Here is a 19,386-nt window from a genome sequence, read left to right on the forward strand (position 1 = left end):
CTGTGAATACAATGCTGTCATTGTTGCCTGTTGAGTTTATGAGGCATAAATTTGCCAACAGTTGCTCATTTACACAGCAAGCCAATATAAGAAAACAATGGTGTTCACAGGAAGCCTTTATTTTTGGTTATCAAGTAAATTTCAATTCATTCATTAGTTTAGGATTGGAATAAGTACTTTCAGCTTCACCCTTATTTTAAAGTTCTCACCAGGAGACGGTGGATTCATGCATTTGATTTTAAACACTTAATCCTCAAATTTTTCAGTTTTATAATAAAAGGATGGATCCATTCTGAAATCTATAAACAAAGACGTTTATGTGAGTAAACCACAAACAGAACTCATCATCCTAGCTTCTCAAAAATGACAATAATCAGTCTTCATTTATCAGAACATTTAGAAAAGAAACTAGCAAACAAACTCTGCAGCCAGATGGTAGATACATTAGGTCTCGAGTAGTTCAAATAGGTTTTCCAAATTGGTCTGCTTTTGAATGTGATATGTTTGTGAGATATTCTAACGACACTCTATGCCAAACATTAATACTTGGTTCTTTCTCACTAATCTACTTCAGTAAGAGGTTCTTCCTTTCAGAATAATACAGTACAATCCTCTCTTTCTCATTGGGATGAATCTACCAGGGAGACCTAAAATAATAGACTTTGGTCCATCTCCATTTTCAGCCCAGTATATATTCTGTCTGATAATACATTAGAATGGTGTTTTTGCAGCTTATGACATGACCAAAGGCAATGAGTTAAGGTGCCAATTTCTCTCTTGCATTTCAGGCACATTGGTGAAAAATTGGGGAGGAAATTATGTCTACAGTTGGGAGATATATGCATTCTGTATAACATATTGAACTGTACTGCTCTGGCACTATTACACACTGAAATTGATTTAGCATGTCCATATATATATTCTCATTCACTATCATTGATTGTGACAGAAAGAGCCCCTTTCCCATTTATCCATAAGGTCTTGGAAAACTAAAGGTGGCGCAGCCTGCACATTTATCCTTGTAGCTGTTTGAAGCAATAGCTTCACAACAGGGCGTATTTCAGGATTTCCAGTTAAGGTTGTGCTGTGCAATATGTAATGTGTTATTTGTTGATGGTGAAAGAAATCCTTTCTGAGGTTACTGTTTGACAACCTCCCATTTTACAGGGGTTTACACTAGCTTGTCACCCTCCCCCCAGTTTGTGTCTGTTCTCAGTCTTGAATCTGGGATCTTTTACATGTGAGGCAAACATGTTGACTGCTATATTACGGAGTAAATGATTACGGTTTGGCAGATTAAAAATATGCATTAGTTACTGACTGAAACATTCTGAAACACATACAGCACATAACACATTTATTGGACCCCCTGTCGTAAAAACAAGAAAACACAAATATTTTAGAACTCTGTCAAAAACACTAAAAATTCTATTATTATATATTTGGCAAAAAATAAAGCCAAATTTGAGCCGGCACACTGGACTTCTCTGAGACATCAGAAATTAATCAAGCATAACATTCAAAACTAATTTTTCTATTCAGGAATGGAAGTAAATAACTGTAATTTGGCAACCTAATCAAAACATAATGTGATTTACAATTTTTTTACAGAGTTTTTGTTAAACAGGAAATTTGAAAATGAATGGATAACAACAATAATTATATTTCAGCTTTAAAAATATCATTTTGATTAAAGAGCTTGCACATGCTGCAAGATTAACCATCACAGAAACATGAAAAAATGATTTTGGTAATTACCAGTACTGTTAATTTAGGACAACTGTGGTGTAAATCTTACATTTAATGGTGGTCCAATAATTTTTTTTATTGTTTTAGCACAGTGTATTATACATATTCATATAACATATACATATTCCTTGTGCCATTTAACCAGGTCGTACATTTTTCCCCACTTTCCTGTCTCGTCTTTGCTGTTCTGTCACATAAAGGTGAAACCTTATTAAGTTCAGATGGTGCATATTGCCTTTTTCTAGGATCGTGGCTCTAACCAAAGGTTGGTTCAGTGTTCAATCACTAGTTGCTAACGGCTGCACGAGTACTCCTGGGTGCCTCACGGGTAGTGTATTGTTGTTTTTAATGAAAATGAATTCATCTTCAAAGGCAAAAGTCAATATTGAAAATAATAAAACCCAAGTAATGAGCTGAAAAGATCTTAAAATGCTCCAGAATCATAGTTCTTTGTTGTTTGATCAAAGTGAACGATCGCTTTTACGTTTAACAGTCGTGTCATCCAGCAGATTGGACTGCAGTGAAAAAAGTATGCTGTAGAAATCCTGTAACATCATTGAACATATACTGATCAAAAATCTGCAATCTTCAAAGACTATTAAGAACAAGGACATATTTTTATTTACTTTCTTTCTACCCACTTCACCTCCCTCTGCATCATGTATTTCTGCTTCAGCAAACAATTTCCTACATCTCTCTGAATGACTTTTGACATCCTGCAGAGAACCAGCGTGTCCTTGTTCCCATCTTTGGCTGTGGATTGCACAAGACCAAACTAAAGTCAGTTAGAATAAAATGACTTTTTTTTTCTTTTCTCAAACACAGAAATAAGTGACTGTAAACTTTTTCATCTCTGGAAGTCATCACAGGTATTAAAATTATTATAGAAGCACTGCCTCGTTATCAAAAGCGACGCTTAATGGTGGTTTGGAGAAAAACCTTAATAGTACACAATTCTTTTTTTGGACTATTTTAACATTTTATATCATTAATGTCTAAATGAAATGTCATTAACGACTCTGTTATTCTTTAAAACTGCAGTTTGAAGAAGTCTGCCCTGAAGAAAATGGAAGCGAACAAGGAAATTATATAGCTTCATTTGCCAGGACATGCAAAATTTACCACAGAAATATTCACAGCATGTGCCATCTATTTTAAGTTCTGTTCAGTGTCACAGGCCTAATAACCACTCATCATTACAATTGAGGAAATTTGAAAGGCTGGGTTTTATGAAGCTTTCCTTAATTAGGGGAGGTCTAGCCAGGACAAATGTACACTCTGGAGGCAGTGAGAAAATTATTAATCCACCATGCATTATTGATGGTCTTTGAAAGGAAAATCAGCTGAGTCATTCAGCTCTGATTAGCCATTATTACCTTTACCCACAACTCAGCCAATGGGACTGGATAACAAAGAGTGGATACACAGTGACATTAAAATGGGGAATTCAGACTCTCCTCCAGTCATTTGGGATGCTATAAAATATATCAGACGACATCAGCCTGTCGGCCAAATATGCTGACATTTAACAGTGGCAATGACTGATATTTATCTGTGGCTTTGCATCAATTTGATTTTAAATGTTCGAATGTGGCATTATGAAGAATTAAAAGACTCTGAAACAGTGAAAAGCAATATTTTTGGAATGACAATTTCTGGATTTTTCTGGCACAAAAGGGGAAATAACATCCATCCATCTATTTTCTTCCACTTATCCAATGCAGGGTCACAGTGGGGCTGTAGGTTATCGCAGCTGCGACTGAGCGACAGGCGAGGTACAGGTCACCAGTCTATCGCAGGGGAAATGACAACAAAAGCAAAACTAAGGACGTGACTATGCCCATTAGAGATTATCCATATTGTTATTTTAAACATAGATATCAGCTCAGAATTCCAGAACTGGTTCAACCCCATTGTAGATAGAGCTGTTTGCTCAGAAACAACAGTAAAAAATGACTGCACCATGGTGCTTGTGGGGGAGTTTTGTCCCAGCTCGCTTCGCTGACCCACATTGGGTGGTAAAGTTTCACAGAAAAGAGAAAAAAATCACCACACAGGCTTTCTTTTTTTGTTTGCAGCAGGTTATTTCTCATAAAGATGATTCTTCATACAGGCACCAAAGCCCTGCTGAAATATGTGTTAAGTTAATATATCACGCCTTCAATCCATCTCCGTTGTAATGGATTTTATGAAGTGAAGAAAACCTGCTCAGCACCTACAGCTCCTCGTAGCCCGAGGAAGCGGGCTTTGGCATCACTTACTATCCCTGCGTTATTTATTCCGCATCCTGGTTTTTAATTAGTGTAATTTCCTAGATGAAAGAAGTGATTAAAGTTCCACGGGGCTTGAGAGGAAGAGGAACCACTAAAGTCAAATTTTGATGAAGTAGTGTTGTTCCTACACCTAGCAACCAGCACTACTGCACCACCACCACCGAGCTAAAAGTTTCAGTACATTTCCTCTAGCCCTGAATTGGTTGGTAATTGGTCCGGAACTGAGGCATTCTCCTCTTTCCTCTCTTCCAGGGTTTGATGAATACTTTACTGCACTCACCCTCGAGAACAATCGCAGGAATGTCTGGTTTGCCGAGTTTTGGGAGGAAAACTTCAACTGCAAGCTGCTGAGCGCCTCAAAGAAAGAGGATACCAGCCGAAAATGCACAGGTATGCGCGCCAATTATGAGCATCTCTGCAGTACACTAAAAAGGTGATGCGTAGTTTCACTCTCCCACGTCAGCGCCCGGTTGATTCGAACTTGACCTTTTGCTTGCACTTGAAGCTGCAGGTAAACGATTAGGGTTTAGTTTTTGTTTTTTTTTGTCTGCTGTGTATCCAGAAAGTCTAACACCAGGTGTTTCTATCCAGCGGGTGCAGGACAGGCAGAGTTTATTATTAGAAAAATAATGCACCACGTGTCTTTCTACAGTTGCAGACTGTCTCCTCTTGTGGCTAATGTCCTGTAACTCTTTAATCCCATATTCCCTCAATTCCCCCCTTAACACAGTCACCTTGGCAGCTCAGCACAGTAACTAAGCCAGAGAGTAATTTATTTAGCTTGGAAAGTGACAGAAAACTATGTCTTCTGCTTTAGTACTAGTAGTATTAATGATAGGCTTGTTTCTTACAGTGATGCATGCTCGTTTTACCTAAACTTGCCTGCCAACGGCGTGACAGGCATTGCACTGCATCTATTATCTATGTGGATGATGCCTGTGATGTGGGATGCTCTATTAATCTTGCTTGCATACGTGATGATGGTAATAGCAGCGTGACACAAATTACTGTTTCCTGAAGGATTTTGTTCCCTTTATAATCGCCTGTTTGGTGTCTTTTATCATGTGTCAGAGACAATACTCTTCCACTTAGTGAGCCCCACAAAAGCTCTGTAAAATGACTGTAAATGCCTTTTATGTTTTCTTCAGTTCCCCTGAAAATGGCTGTACAAATGTCTATATATTGGCTCTTTTCAAACTGCAAGCTGAGTTGATATTTATGAATATTAAATACTAACAACAGGCTTTTTTTCCCTGCAAAGACTGTCCATTGAGCAGCTTGTACCGAGCGCAGAAAATCAAAAAGGTCATGTGTGGGCAGAAATGTATGTTCTTAGAAATGGGCTAGAATGTCAGCGCAGATCGCTTTTGAGCTTCGTTATTTTATTGAAATATTCTGCATTCTTTATATACTTATGCTGTATTGCCAATTATCATCACTCAGGTCTCCTGTGAGTAGCTATAACTGAGGAGGAAATTATCTTTCAGTCTCCTTTTTGATGGTGCAGGTTTTTTTTAATTTATTTTTTTGTTAAGTAGGAGTGTGAATATTTCGATTATGATGATAATGATGATGATGATTATCATCATTAAAAGGAGATGTAGTATTTTTGTTGTTATAATTTCCATAATTTCACCCTTTGAAATGCAATTGAGTTTGCAACAACAACAAAAATCCTGTCGAGCTTGTACGTTACATATTCAGTCGGTGTATCGGCAGCAGGACGAGGCAGAACCTTTACGGCAGCCTGCAGTGAAAGGGCAGTCCACCGGGGGAGGGGGGTATCAAAGGGCGGGGGCCCCTGTAGAAGAGTCTAAAGTTCATGATCTTCATCACCTTTCCAATGGGACAAATGAGGTCAATTATTAGGCGCTTATTACTTTCTAATGCACTGCAGTAATTAAATGTATTTGCTGTATTTGTCATAAACACTTTCTCATGATTCAGCTTCCACGTGGGAATTAAATGTGTTTTCTTATTTCCTGAGCCACATTGTCGCTTTAGGTGCAATTCCTTCAGAATCAAAACTGAAGTAAGAACAACAAACGGCAAATTGAGGAATGAAAAAAGGAACTGGAGATGACAGGGAGAGCTGCAGGAATGTAACGTCTAATGGTTCATAATGCATTTGGCTCTTAGTCTTCGTCTTCCTCTTCCTCCCTCAGGCCAGGAGCGCATCGGGATCGACTCCAAGTATGAGCAGGAAGGCAAAGTGCAGTTTGTGATTGACGCAGTGTACGCCATGGCCCACGCTCTCCACAAGATGCACCGGGACTTATGTCCTGATCATCCTGGCGTTTGTCCGCGGTTGGAGGCAGCAGAGGGAAAAACTCTGCTGAGCTACATACGCAACACCAGCTTCAACGGTGAGTGACACGCTGTAAAAGTTCGGATGTTTACAGGCGGCGCGGGTAAGACAAACAAACTTAATTATGGTATCGCTTAAGTGTTTAGAATTTTGGACTGCATTTAAAGCTTGTACGCCTCAGAGTAAACCATGTCAAAATTCAATTATCAGCTACTTATCAACATTGCAGCTGTTGTCTTACTTAACAGCACGAGCGGTTTCTGTCCAGCATCTTTCAAGCTCTCTTTTTGAGCGAGTGGATAATAGAATCAGCTGAAAGAGAAGCTGTGCAAACATTTATTCATTAATGGATTAATCATCTTTGAGCATATTGTGGTTTTAAAAAGCCAGGTTCCTCTCAGTGTGTGTCTTTTTTTTTTTGTTACGGTTTTGTGGATTACTGCTAGGCCATGAGGAGAGACTATAGAAAGTCTCTGGTAGATAACAAAGCAAAAGCAGGGTCTGCATTGTTCACTTTACAGGTGCTGGTAGGTTTTGGACAAAAACAAAGAAGCTTCCTCTTTTTTCACTCTATATTCCAACCAACTGTCCAGCTACATTCTCACTTTAAAAGTTGTGACACATGAATTTCAGGCAGTGTTGGGAGAATCAAGTCTGATTAGTTTTGGTTTGACGAGGGGACCTGCCCGGATAGAGAAGGCAGGAGACAAAACACATGGATTATTGCATATTTATCAGTACTGTTCGCACCAGAGTGCAATTAGATAGTTCACTGACTTTATCCAAGGAAACTCGAGACCATTTAGTATCCTATCTGACTCAGTTGGACATTTGCATTTCCAGCATACAGCCAGTATTGAGAAAGCAGTGCATGTGTTAAAGTGGTTATAAAGACAAAAAATAATGTTGGTATTTTATTAGAACTTTTAGCAATAAGAAGACTAATTATATTTAAAATATGAGTGTCAGATTGTTCCTTTAATTAACACTTAATTCCTGAGTATTTTAGTTGCTTTGTGTGCACATCATGTGAGTTAGAAAGAAAAAAACTAACTTAATGGCCATAAAAGCCATTTCAGGCTACCTCCTCTGTTTTTATGTGTCAGATATGTAACATTTTGCATCGATATGATACTTAATGGGCCTACCTGTGCTTGAATAACTACATTATTCATCCCTGTGCAGAAATCAGAGGATCCTTAACAATTAATGCCGAACGGCTTTTAATGACAGCTGTTCTAAAATGCAGAGAGCAAAGGAAGAAGAGAGACTGGGAGACGAATTTAAAACATAGAAACCTTTGTCATTACAAATCTGCTGGCATGCATGTCAGCCTGTGATCATTAAAGGCTCTTTTGAAGTACACAGTGTCTTCACAAAATGTTCTAGATAAGATTCGGCTAGCTTTTAGATCCTAGTGATTCAAGCACGGCTATAATCTTCTCTCAAAACTTTAGAAGTGGACCCAGATAAAAATGTCACTTTCCTTAAGTAGTATGACAAAATCCTGCAGTGTAGTATATGTAGGAATAGTGTACCCCTGGCTACGTTACTCAGAAGGCACATTGTACTAAGGATTTACCTGAGATTGCAGTATTTCCTTTCCTTTTCTTTTTTTTTTTAGGAAGGGCATATCCTCTCCTGTGGATTGTAGGTTCAAATCCACAGGCTATCTAGCTTGTGAGGGGGTTCTCTCAGGGTACTCAGGCTTCCTCCCCCAGCCCAGAGGCATGGTAGCTTATTTAGTGAATCGAAATTGGCCGGGTGTGAATAGGAGCTGGTAACCTGTTCAGGGTGTACCCCACCCTTCACCTCACGACAGGCACCAGCACCCCCACGACCCTAAACTGATAAGCATACGAAAATAGATAGATAGATGTATGGATGGATGAAGACCCAGTCTTTTAAACATGTATCTTATAACTGAAAATTAACAGGAACATTCGATTCATTTATTTAAAAGCATGACTCAAACAGTAATATGCGCATATTATTTTACTGCAACATTAAAGTAGATGAAAGTTTCACAAGTCTTTTTTCTTTCAGATGAATGCATTCATTACTCTAAAACAGAGATCAACCCTCTGATTTTCCTTGAACCTGCAGCGCATATTTACTGCTGTTATTAATTCACGTGCAGCTCCAGGAATTTGAACAATTAAATTTCTAGCGTGGTAATCAGACTAAATTTCCATTTCATTTCATTATTCGCTCAGAGATCCTGTTGTTCGTGTTAGTTCTATCTATTCAAATAAGGTTGTTTGTTCAGTCACATCCCATCCCCCCAATGTCATTTTCAGTCAAAACAGAAGGCGTGTGTTAGGGAAGAGTTAACAGTTTTCACAACAATCCCATAATTATGCAGTGTTTTGTTATTTAAGTAGTAATACACCGAGCAACACAGTTCTTTCTTTTTTTCTTTCCCACAGAGCTCTGATTTTCTTTGCTTTTTTATCCCGTGCATTTCAGTTCAATTCAGGTTTATTTATGTAGCCCCAAATCACATCAGCTGTCACGTCAGGGTGTGAGTTAAAGACTCTATCTTGTAGAAAACCATATCAATTAAGAAATATAAGAAAGCACTTATAGGTATATTGGGGATATCGGGAAGGAAAAACTACCTTTTAACAGGAAGAAGCCTCTGGCAGAACCAGGGTCAGGGAGGGGCAGCCATCTGCTGTGACCGGTTGAGGGGGGAGGGAAAGACAAGAGGAAAGAAAAAGAGAGCATAGAGAGAGAGAGGACAAAACACTAACTAAGGTAGAGCGAAGACAAACATTTAATGACACACTGCAATCATCCAGGCAACAACAGACCAAACTAAATTGCTTTAAAAATTTGTTATTGCAAATACGCATTCATCAAAACTTTGAGAACCAGTTTTAATGAATGAGTGCCAATTTTGGGAGGCAGCATTTGACTGAGGGCTGCACAGGAAAAAAGGGAATCGTCAAACAGTTTTTGTTAGCATTTGAAATGTGTCTATTCAGAGGATGGGTTTTTATTTTCTGCTTCTTTATAGTTTTTTAACCATCAGTGAAATGGCTATTGCAGTTTTCAATACCGGTTGTATTTGTCAGTGTTAGGACGATTGAGTGTGCTATAGCTGCTGTATCAGAAGAAATTAGTCCTGTCCTGCATTGCTGTGTAAAAGTATGACATAAACAGTGGGTGAATAAAGTAGTATGGTCACCAAAAGGACCAACTCTGACCTGTAGGCGTCACGTAAAGAATCTTTTCTGTAAATAATTTTTGCAAAACGATGAAATGCAAAAATTCAACTCGTAGGATATCACCAAGCTCACTGTTGTCACTGAAAACATGCGATTTTTACAAACTTTTAATGTTTTTAAGAAAATATCTATCTATTACATATATTTAAGGTACTAAAGGACTAGTATTAATTGCAGATGGATGTATGTTTGGTGCTATAGTGAGTATTTACAGCAGCAGGCTGGTGTATATAAGATCAAGGCTCATCATAATGAAGCAACATATTCAGTGCATTAAAAATAGGCTTTGGTAAACACTGAGGAACTGAAAAAAATGCAAGGCTCTGGCTGCAGAAGTTGATTTCAGTATGAAAGCTGTGATTTCAGATAATACTTTTTATTAAATCAGTGCTTTATTTTCTTCATATTTCTTAAATTATATCAGTAGAAATATTAAGGGTAATATGTGATATTATGCACTAAAATTATCCCGATGCATTAAAAGTATGTATATGTGAAACTTGGTTGACACTAAGCATTGCAGTGATGAAATTTAACAAGGTTAATTACACCATATAAATACTTCTATACTAAAAAAGTGTGAAAGCAAACTTGTGTTATTGAGCTAAAGGCTAAAGAGCCGCCTGCCTTTCTTTAACACTGTCGCTATGGCAGCAGTGCAGAGTTCCAGCAGGCAGGAAGCCCTCTGAGTTTAAGGTGGAACTAAAGCAGCAGACTATATGCAAACGACAGAGCAATATAAATATTTCAAGAAGGCCTTAACCAAGTGCAGATTCATGCACTGGATTGACAAGCTGTTGCCCAACCTCGATAACCATCTGGATTCATGCTGCTGACTTTTCTGTCATTTGGCCTTAGAAAACATTTCATTTTGGTAATGACGAATAAAGAAGTTCATGTGAACCAAAAATAAGATTTTCCATTTTCAGTCTCCACAGCCTCTTCCTGCCTTGTTGTATCTCACACCTTTTTATAACTGGTTGTTCTGTTGGTGCTCTGTCAGGCGTATCTCGCTGCCCCTTATTGCATTTAGACTGGAACCATGCACATTATCCTGTGTGTGTGTGTCGCTGCTAACGCGTGTTTGAGAGCCAAGGAGTGTAAACCTCCTTTGTTGATCTCCCCACCGTGCTGGAGTCACAGAGCTGAAGAATGAGAGGCAGAAGGGAAAAAAAAGAGGAGAGAATAATGATGCGAGAGAAACACAGCAGTGGATCCCTAGTCCACCCACACTGCTCTGCACCGCACAGCAGCAGTACACTTTTGTCATGTCTTAGTTCAGAGCCACATGCAAATGCATAAATCTTTCATCATAGACAGCATTCTCGCTTAGGATTCTACACAAAGCATTTTGTCCCCTTGAAAATATCAGGCAATAGAATATAAAAATGAATTTCTAATGTCCTTTTATCTGCGCACACAGAAACGCCACTTAATTATTTGCTCTGAAGCCGAAACTGAGCGCCAAGTGCCCAATCATGCGTGTGACTTTACTGAATGACTGTGTGTTTGCGCACGCTATATATTTTTGCTGGGGCGTGCAATAAGAATGTTAACCCTGTGACAGCTTTTGCTCACTGGTGTCAATACCTTGTCAACATCTTTATACACTGTGTCAACAAGTCTACTCTCTGTTTGGTGGAAGCCGAAGTGACAGGACGGTGACTGCCGCCCACCCGGTTTGGGTTTGGTTTTCATATCGACAGAGTTTTCAGTACGCCTTTGACAATACACTTGAATTAATTCTGAACACCCGTCCCACTTCATTTTCTGTGCTGACACACAGATGCCTATGAATTAGTGTTCTACTTTTAAATTGAAACATCAGTGGGTCAAATGGCTCCACTGCTGCTATTTCTGTAGTGGTAATGTGGAATATATGGTGCTGTCACTTTGCATAACCGCAAAATGGGAGAGATTCGTGTCTCTGCATCGACACTGTAAGGGCCACAAACTTTCATTTGTAATACACAATCGTGTCACAAAGTCAAAAAGAAAATTTGGGTGCTTGTTCACAGTATTTTGTTTAAAAAGCTGGTTATTTTGTTCTCTGAAATTGGATTTTCTCTCGCCTCGTCTGCCTTTCTTGTTTAACAAGAGACTTTTAGCCTGAAACTTTTGTAGAGTGTTCAATGACAAATGTCCTTGGAAAAAAAAATAAACTGGAGGGAGATGAAATTCCCTTCTGGCTGAAAACTAAGGAGAAGGTGCGGTGGCCTTCCATCCAAAAGCCACAAGCTCTGTTCTAGTTACAAAAACAACATGTTCCCAAAGTGTTGTGGACATATGCTCGTGGTCCATTCTCTTCACTTATTATAGCCAGAGCTATTAAAGTACTTAATTCCCATGCCAAGTGTCATCAGCCTCCCCCTGTCCCATTTCAAAAATGGTATCGCCATCCGTGCATGTGAACCACTGTATGCTTTGCCAAGGTGAACAGACTTGTGAAATACAGCAGTTTTTTTCATTCCCTCCTGCATTGTGAGGTGGTAGAAATGACCTCATCAACAATGCAGACCTCATGTATGAAATAAAGTACAACCTTTATTCTGCTAATGTCATTCAGTGCTCCCTGCTGTAAAGGAGAACTCACGTTGACTGGCATTTGCATTAAAATGTGCAAACATTAACACGTGTACCAGTGTTAAAATAACTGACAGGCTCGAGAGCCTGCAGAAGTTCAAATAAGGAAAACCTTAGATATTTAAATGTTTCAGATGTCCACAGTCATCCGGAAGGTAATTAGTGAAATCTTCAGGGCACCGCTTAAGCCTGGATGCTGCACACTGAGAGCGGATGGGGACTGGAAGATGCTTTGGCTGACCTGTTTGTCCTCCTTACGTCCCCAGTTGTTGACCAGAGTGTGACTGAAATGCAGCACTACTTTTAATCTGCGGAGGTGTGCGCTGTTTTTAAGGAGCAGCAGCCAGTTCTTGATATTAGAGTTGAGAGTCCACATGACTAACCATGTTTTAAATGTGAGAATATATTCTGCCAGTGGGCATTGTGCAGGCGTGATGATGAATAGGAAGCAGGTAAGAAAGTGTTATAGTGGTCAGTAGGGAGCTTAGTAGCTTTCTAGACTTTTTTTGTCTGTTATTATCACAAAGGTTCAAGATATGCGTCTTTGTTTTTGGAGGTTTATATTTGGAGAAAGGCACACAGACTCCTTTGCTTTGTCCTTGTAGGCCACCAAGGAGTCGGGAGAAACGAGGTAAAGGGTTTTTTGTTTTTTTGTTTTTCCACACCAACGTCTAACACTTTTTCTTTCTTTTTTTTTGCATCTTCTCTCTTGCTCTGCTCTGCACAGGCAGTGCCGGCACCTCTGTTGTGTTTAACAAGAATGGCGATGCTCCGGGACGCTATGACCTGTTCCAGTTCCAGATGACCAACTCCTCTACCCCAGAGTATAAAGTGGTAGGGCAGTGGGTGGAGAACCTCCAGCTCAGGGTATGATGATTTACAGCCACTGATAAAACAGACAAGAGGCATGCGTTTGCAAATGTTGGCATGCGTGATGATAAGGGATATGTAGGTGCTGATTCTACAGCACGAGGACTTTGTGTTTTCCAAAATTGAAATCTCTCAAGGTGTGCATTTTTTTGCATCTCAACTATGGAAACAAATCAGGTGCAGACATTTTTACTTCCACTCTGATTGATGTATTTCAGGTGGAGAAAATGAGCGTTTGCAATTTAACATGCAAAATAAAGTGTTTGCTTTACCCAGCAGACAATATTTCATCATTTTCAGGTCTTATATTTTCCTCCAGCAACAAATAGAGAAACGCACACACATTTCAACTGATGTGTTGCTCTCCAATGTAAGCCAAATGTTAAACATATTCCAAAGTCCTACACAAAGTTACTTTAGACTTAATAAAAAAATGTTTATAACCATAATTGAAACTTGGTTCTGTTAAAAGTTATCAAATATCCTGAAAGCTGCTTTTTTAATAGGAAAGAAAAAATATGCAGGGAAACCAGACTATTTTAAATCTAGTGCATGAAAAGGGATAAAAGGATTTTAGTTGGTCACATTTAGTATGTTATTAAAAAGATCTGATATGTTTCCACCAGTGAAAGAATGTTTGGGCAAGACTAATACATCAGAAGCAACACGATTTGGGAGTTCAATATTAAAAAAGAAGGAAGGAAATAAAAAGAAAACCAGCTAGCTGAGCTCTCACTGATGTTGCATATCATTATTCTTTCACTGCATCTTCTGGAGGACTGAGGGTGTACAGTGGAAGCTAACTTATGTCAGTCCGTATACTCTGTGTTGTGGCAGCAGAGAGCTACCAAAGATGTCGCTGGAAGGTGACACCTGAAATACACACCTTCCGTGTTCCCACTGCAGCTCGCTAGCTTTCCTGCACTACACGATGAAAGTCTATGATCACATTTTATCAGATGAAATGAAAGTACAAGTTAAACCGTATGACGGCTCTGGGTGCGTTACAGGGAAAGGGAAGGATATTAATCTAAAAATATGTGGATGTGTGAGTTGTTTGACATTTTTGGCACATCCAAATGAAAGCTGAACCCATGGAATAGCAACATGGATTTTGCATTTGGAACTTAAATTCACCTACTGTCTAATATAGGGTTTAGGTGCAAAGCTGGAGGCTGCAGCTGCTTTTTTAAGTGCAGGGAGTTGGTTTCATGCCACTGTAATAGATCTCACTGTCACAACACGAGAAATGGGCTCAGGTGATTCATGTGGGCAATAAAGAAACTGATGAGTTCTTATTTTTTCAAGGCAAACATGGCTCGACATTTACCATATGATAGGATGAAACCTGAGCTGAAATTTCTTTGTAACTCAGATTAGGAAAAAAAAAAAAAAAAAAAAAAAAGCATGACATTTACATACCGATGAGTCAACATTTGCATAATGGTTCTCGGGATGACAAGAATTAAACTAAACCAAATGCATTTGATAGAACAGGTGGAACAACGTCTGCTGCTGGAGATTTCTCCTTCGTTCTGTTTTAGTGTGATTACAAACCAAATGCTGTTACAATACAATTATATCCTAATGCAGAAAAAAAAGAAAAGAAGGTGTTACTGCGTTCTGTAAGCGCCGTCTAATTTAAAGGTTTCGTTGGAATGAGCACCCTGATACACTCTGCGATGATCAATAAAGAAATTCAATGCGATGCTGTTCCAGCTCACAGAAACTCAAATTAACTGTAAAATTAACAAATAAAACAAAACCCAAATAGCAGCCTCCATAGCAAGTCCAAGGTGTCAAAAATCTTGTTTCTGGTCTCCATGGCAACAGAGCTGTTGGTCTCATTACTGTTTCCACACTGTGTGTAATCGGGAGGTTTTCCAGAGAGCACCATTCATTGTCCAAATAACAAGTGGCACCTTCATGCCCTCAGATAAATGGCAGATGATAATCTACCCAGACAGCACAGAAACAACACATTCGTCATACAGGTGCACACATCGCAAACACACTGCAGCTGTGTGAGAGTGCAAGTGGGGTGCATATCTGCATGTGCAATTAATGGCAGTTGCCACATGTGGAGGAGGTGATGCTATCACCTGAGGTGATGCCAGACTCATGTCATATGTGATGGTATTTGCACCTGGTGCAATTTTTTAAAACCAATCCATGTTAATCTTAAAGAGTCTGACTGTAAAGCCATAAGTGTTTGAAGTTTGTAACAAGTGTTTTTTGTTTTGTTGATATGTTAAAGCCCATTTGAGTCTACAGAAAGACTGCAACAAATAGTGTATTTTCAAAAATGTCAAAATATTTCCTTAGAAATGTTTGAGCTGCAGGAAGCAAAGACAAAAAAAAAAAGATTTCACTAACTGTCTCATTATATCTTGTTTCTCTAAACCTTACAAAAAAAGAAAAGTAATGGTACATTTGATAAATTGATGTTTGCGGATGATGAAGGATTTCTTGTGTTTTCCTTAAGTCTGGCAGTCACATAAGTATTAGATGTGATATCTCTGGTTTAAGTTAAGATAACAGGCTGCAGGCTCGATCTTCATATTTATTGAGCAGGTGAGGCAAAAATAAATATGTAAATAAGAAAAAAACAGATCATATTTTCCTAAATGTTGCTGGTCTTTCATGCTGCCTTGTAGAGATTTTCTGTAAAAACAAACATTCAGTCCGACGGACTAAAACGCACTGTGCGTATCACTGAAGTCTAATAAATGGCATGTCAGTGATAATCACCCTCATTGTAATGCAGATATTATTATCTTATTAAGTCAAGCATCAAACGCATTCTTGTTGATCAAATGGTTTAAAAAACAAACCACAAAAAAAGGAAAATATGTTGAGAGAATTAATTTGACAGCGAGGTGTCGCAAAATTATGGGAAATGACAACGGCAGCATTTAACTATGACTGTCTCGATAGCGCTCACAAGTTGAACATTTAACCAAACATAGTACTAACTTCTTCTACAGTGAAGAAAACCATTTTAACACCATCAATACCACAACACCAGCAAAGTCAATGCCTAAAAAAAAGTAAATCTAGTAAATCTTTCATTGTTAGCTCGCGCTGCACTGGCATCAGTACTCACGAGCTTTCTCGGTAAAAGCTATTGGATGGCCAAGCTGACAGCCATTGAGTGTGAGATGTGTGCAGTTCTACACACTCAAATTTTGACAGTTATGATTGCACGAGCCAGGAAAATGTGATGCACTGCATTTAGCCTTACTTCTCAGTGCGAAAGCACTTAAGCAGTCAAAATTGTGACTCTGGAAGTAATCGCATGATTTCTGGCACAGTTATGGCCAACCCTGAAGCCCCGTAATGGGCCAGGAGAAAAAAGTCTGTAATGTATGTGCATCTCCCTTAAACAACCAATTGTCTTCTTTGCCATCATCTGCACCGGATAAGCGAAACAGTGGGAACACGTCGGCTAAACTACACATACATATTGGTGTGCGTCTTTATGAGTACACTTGAGACAAACAAAATGAGGACACGCAACAACAAGGAAGTCAGAAACTCGACAGGGAGTCTTTAAGTCATGAATACACTTAACATCAAAGCACGCTACAAAAAAAATCACTAAATTCAATCCCTCTTCATTTTCATGTGATTGTTATGTTGCTCTATACACCTCGACACATTGATGTATTTCAGGCTTAAAACTTGCGCCCCAGAATACGAATGCCTTTTGTTTTTGTTGGACTCGGTTTAGTTCTGTGATACTGCTGATGACTGATATTGCCGCGAAACCGTGTTGGTGTATCTTTTATCTTCTGCTTCTTTTAAAGTCACGGATCAGTACACTTTCATAATAAATAAAAAGATCAGCTCAGAGTACTTTGAAAGTTTTTCTTTTTTTTAACTCCCTAGCAAAATATGTAAGAGTCTTAAAATTCTATTTCTTCTTGGATTTTTTTTTTTAAAGGGCTGGCTTGTACATCGAAGCTATAGTTTGAGCTTGAATCATGAAACACCTTTGGGCCTCTTTGGTTTAGACCTTCAGATAGTGTGTCTGTATACTGCACTTTTCAATCATAACTAGAAATGGCTGTGCAAAGTCTAACCGAAGCATTTTGCAATTCCAAATCCCATTCTCCTTCCTTCTCATCACGTATTTCATACCTCACTGGCTCCTGTATTAAAACATAATGTCTTTTGCATTTCACATCACTTTATTTTTATTTCACTGAACAAAGGTAGGCTCTGTTGCCATGGTGATTTCAATTACTTTCAAGTATTAGAAAAGGCAATCCCTCCAAGAAATTGGCAGGAAAGATGTTGTGCTGTATTAGGTTCATCGTTTTTTTTTTCCTACACATTTTCCCCCCCTACCGTTTAGACTGCATTGAACTTTGTTTTTGCGATGCAACTTCATAAGCTTGAGAATATAGCAACAAGTGAGAAGTTAATATGATGCGATAAGACACCTTATTAACTGTTTCAATACATCAAGGGGGCTTTTAGTTCAGGGGATTACTTGAACAAAAGCTTTCAAACACTTTGGCCGTGTTTATTATGAGTATCCACCCTTGTAGCAGTGTATATGTATGGCAGAAAATAAGGAAAATCATAATTTAATGTTATGTTGCCTCAAAATACAGCTGCTTACCAATACCCACATGGTATCACTTGCTTATCTCACTGTTGCTAACCCCTTATCCTGTGGTGTCTCACATTTTTCCCAGCTGGAGGAGCTTCAGTGGCCAGATGGGGAGCAGGAGGTGCCTATCTCTGTGTGCAGTCTGCCCTGCAAAACTGGAGAGAGGAAGAAGAAAGTAAAGGGCATGCCGTGCTGTTGGCACTGTGAGCTCTGCGATGGCTACCAGTACCAGTACGATGAAACTTCCTGCAGACTGTGTGCCTACGACATGAGGCCGGACTCCAACAGAACAAGCTGCCAACCTATCCCCATTGTCAAGCTGGAGTGGCATTCCCCTTGGGCAATTATCCCCGTCTTCCTGGCCATGCTTGGCATCATCGCCACCATCTTTGTCATGGCAACTTTCATCCGCTACAATGACACGCCTATCGTGCGGGCATCGGGCAGAGAACTGAGCTACGTCTTGCTAACTGGCATCTTCCTGTGTTACATCATTACGTTCCTCATGATTGCCAAGCCTGACGTAGCCGTGTGTGCCTTCAGGAGGATCTTTCTGGGCCTGGGCATGTGCATCAGCTACGCCGCACTGCTTACTAAGACCAACCGTATTTATCGGATCTTCGAGCAGGGGAAGCAGACAGTGACAGCCCCTCGCTTCATCAGCCCCACCTCCCAGATTGCTATCACTTCCAGTCTAATCTGCGTGCAGCTGCTGGGGGTGCTGGTGTGGTTTGCTGTTGACCCTCCAAACACTATCATCGACTACGATGAACAGAAAACCATAAACCCCAGGCTGGCCCGCGGAGTGCTCAAGTGTGACATCACAGACCTACAGATAATCTGCTCACTGGGTTACAGCATCCTGCTGATGGTGACCTGCACTATCTACGCTATCAAGACAAGGGATGTACCAGAAGACTTCAATGAAGCCAAACCCATTGGTTTTACTATGTACACAACTTGCATCGTCTGGCTGGCCTTCATCCCGATTTTCTTTGGCACAGCACAGTCAGCGGAGAAGGTGAGTCATTTCTCTCTCTCTCTTTGTCACCAGACTTCTCTTTTGTCTGTCTCTTTCTCCCTCCTCACACATTTCACTTTCATTTCTTTGGCCCCGCTATCCCCAGTAGTGGAGTTAGGTTAATTGGTGAATCTGAATTACCCATAGATGTGAATGCGAGTGAAAATGGTTATCTGTCTCTCTGTGTTAGCCCTGGCGACCTGTCCAGGATGTACCTTGCCTGTCGCCGTATGATAGCTGGGATAGGCTCCAGCCCCCTGCGTCCCTGATAATGATAAGCAGAAGAGGATGGATGGATGGTTGGATTTCTTTGGCCCCGTTTTTATCTTGTTCAAACATATTCATGTATGTGCATATTCGTGCAAACACACATACATTTAGTGACTACGTGATTTATGGATTTCTTTTCTTCTTGAGTTCATATTTACATAGCTCAGACATTCAGGGAATAGACATGTAAAGACAAAGGAAGGGCTGATGGTAAACACCAGAATCCTTGAATGCCTGAGAGGGATACACAAGGGGATGCTGGCAGCTCCAGATGCTATTTTGGCTCTCATGCCTGGGGCCCAACATATACTATTATGCTTTATTCTGGAGAGGGAGACAAGCAGTTTGGGCAGGTGGAAAGGTGGAAGACGAGAACGATGAGGACCAAGAGGAGAAGGAATGCAGAGAGAAATGAGGGGGTAAATAGAAATTTGATTCAACACATTCCATCTCTTGAC

General features: G+C 39.7%; 1 protein-coding gene across 1 annotated transcript in view; it reads left to right on the forward strand.

Annotated features, from left to right (window-relative positions):
• Nucleotides 1–19,386, forward strand: part of LOC120719099 (metabotropic glutamate receptor 7-like) — a 77,332-nt gene that overhangs the window by 42,089 nt on the left and 15,857 nt on the right. The window contains exons 6-9 of the mRNA XM_040008008.1: nt 4,275–4,412; nt 6,188–6,388; nt 12,874–13,013; nt 17,723–18,658. Coding sequence (XP_039863942.1) covers nt 4,275–4,412; nt 6,188–6,388; nt 12,874–13,013; nt 17,723–18,658 — 1,415 coding nt within the window. The remainder of the gene's footprint in view (nt 1–4,274; nt 4,413–6,187; nt 6,389–12,873; nt 13,014–17,722; nt 18,659–19,386) is intronic.

This window comes from Simochromis diagramma, unplaced genomic scaffold (assembly GCF_900408965.1).
Source record: "Simochromis diagramma unplaced genomic scaffold, fSimDia1.1 OVJJ01000545.1, whole genome shotgun sequence".
Taxonomy (NCBI): Eukaryota; Metazoa; Chordata; class Actinopteri; order Cichliformes; family Cichlidae; genus Simochromis; species Simochromis diagramma.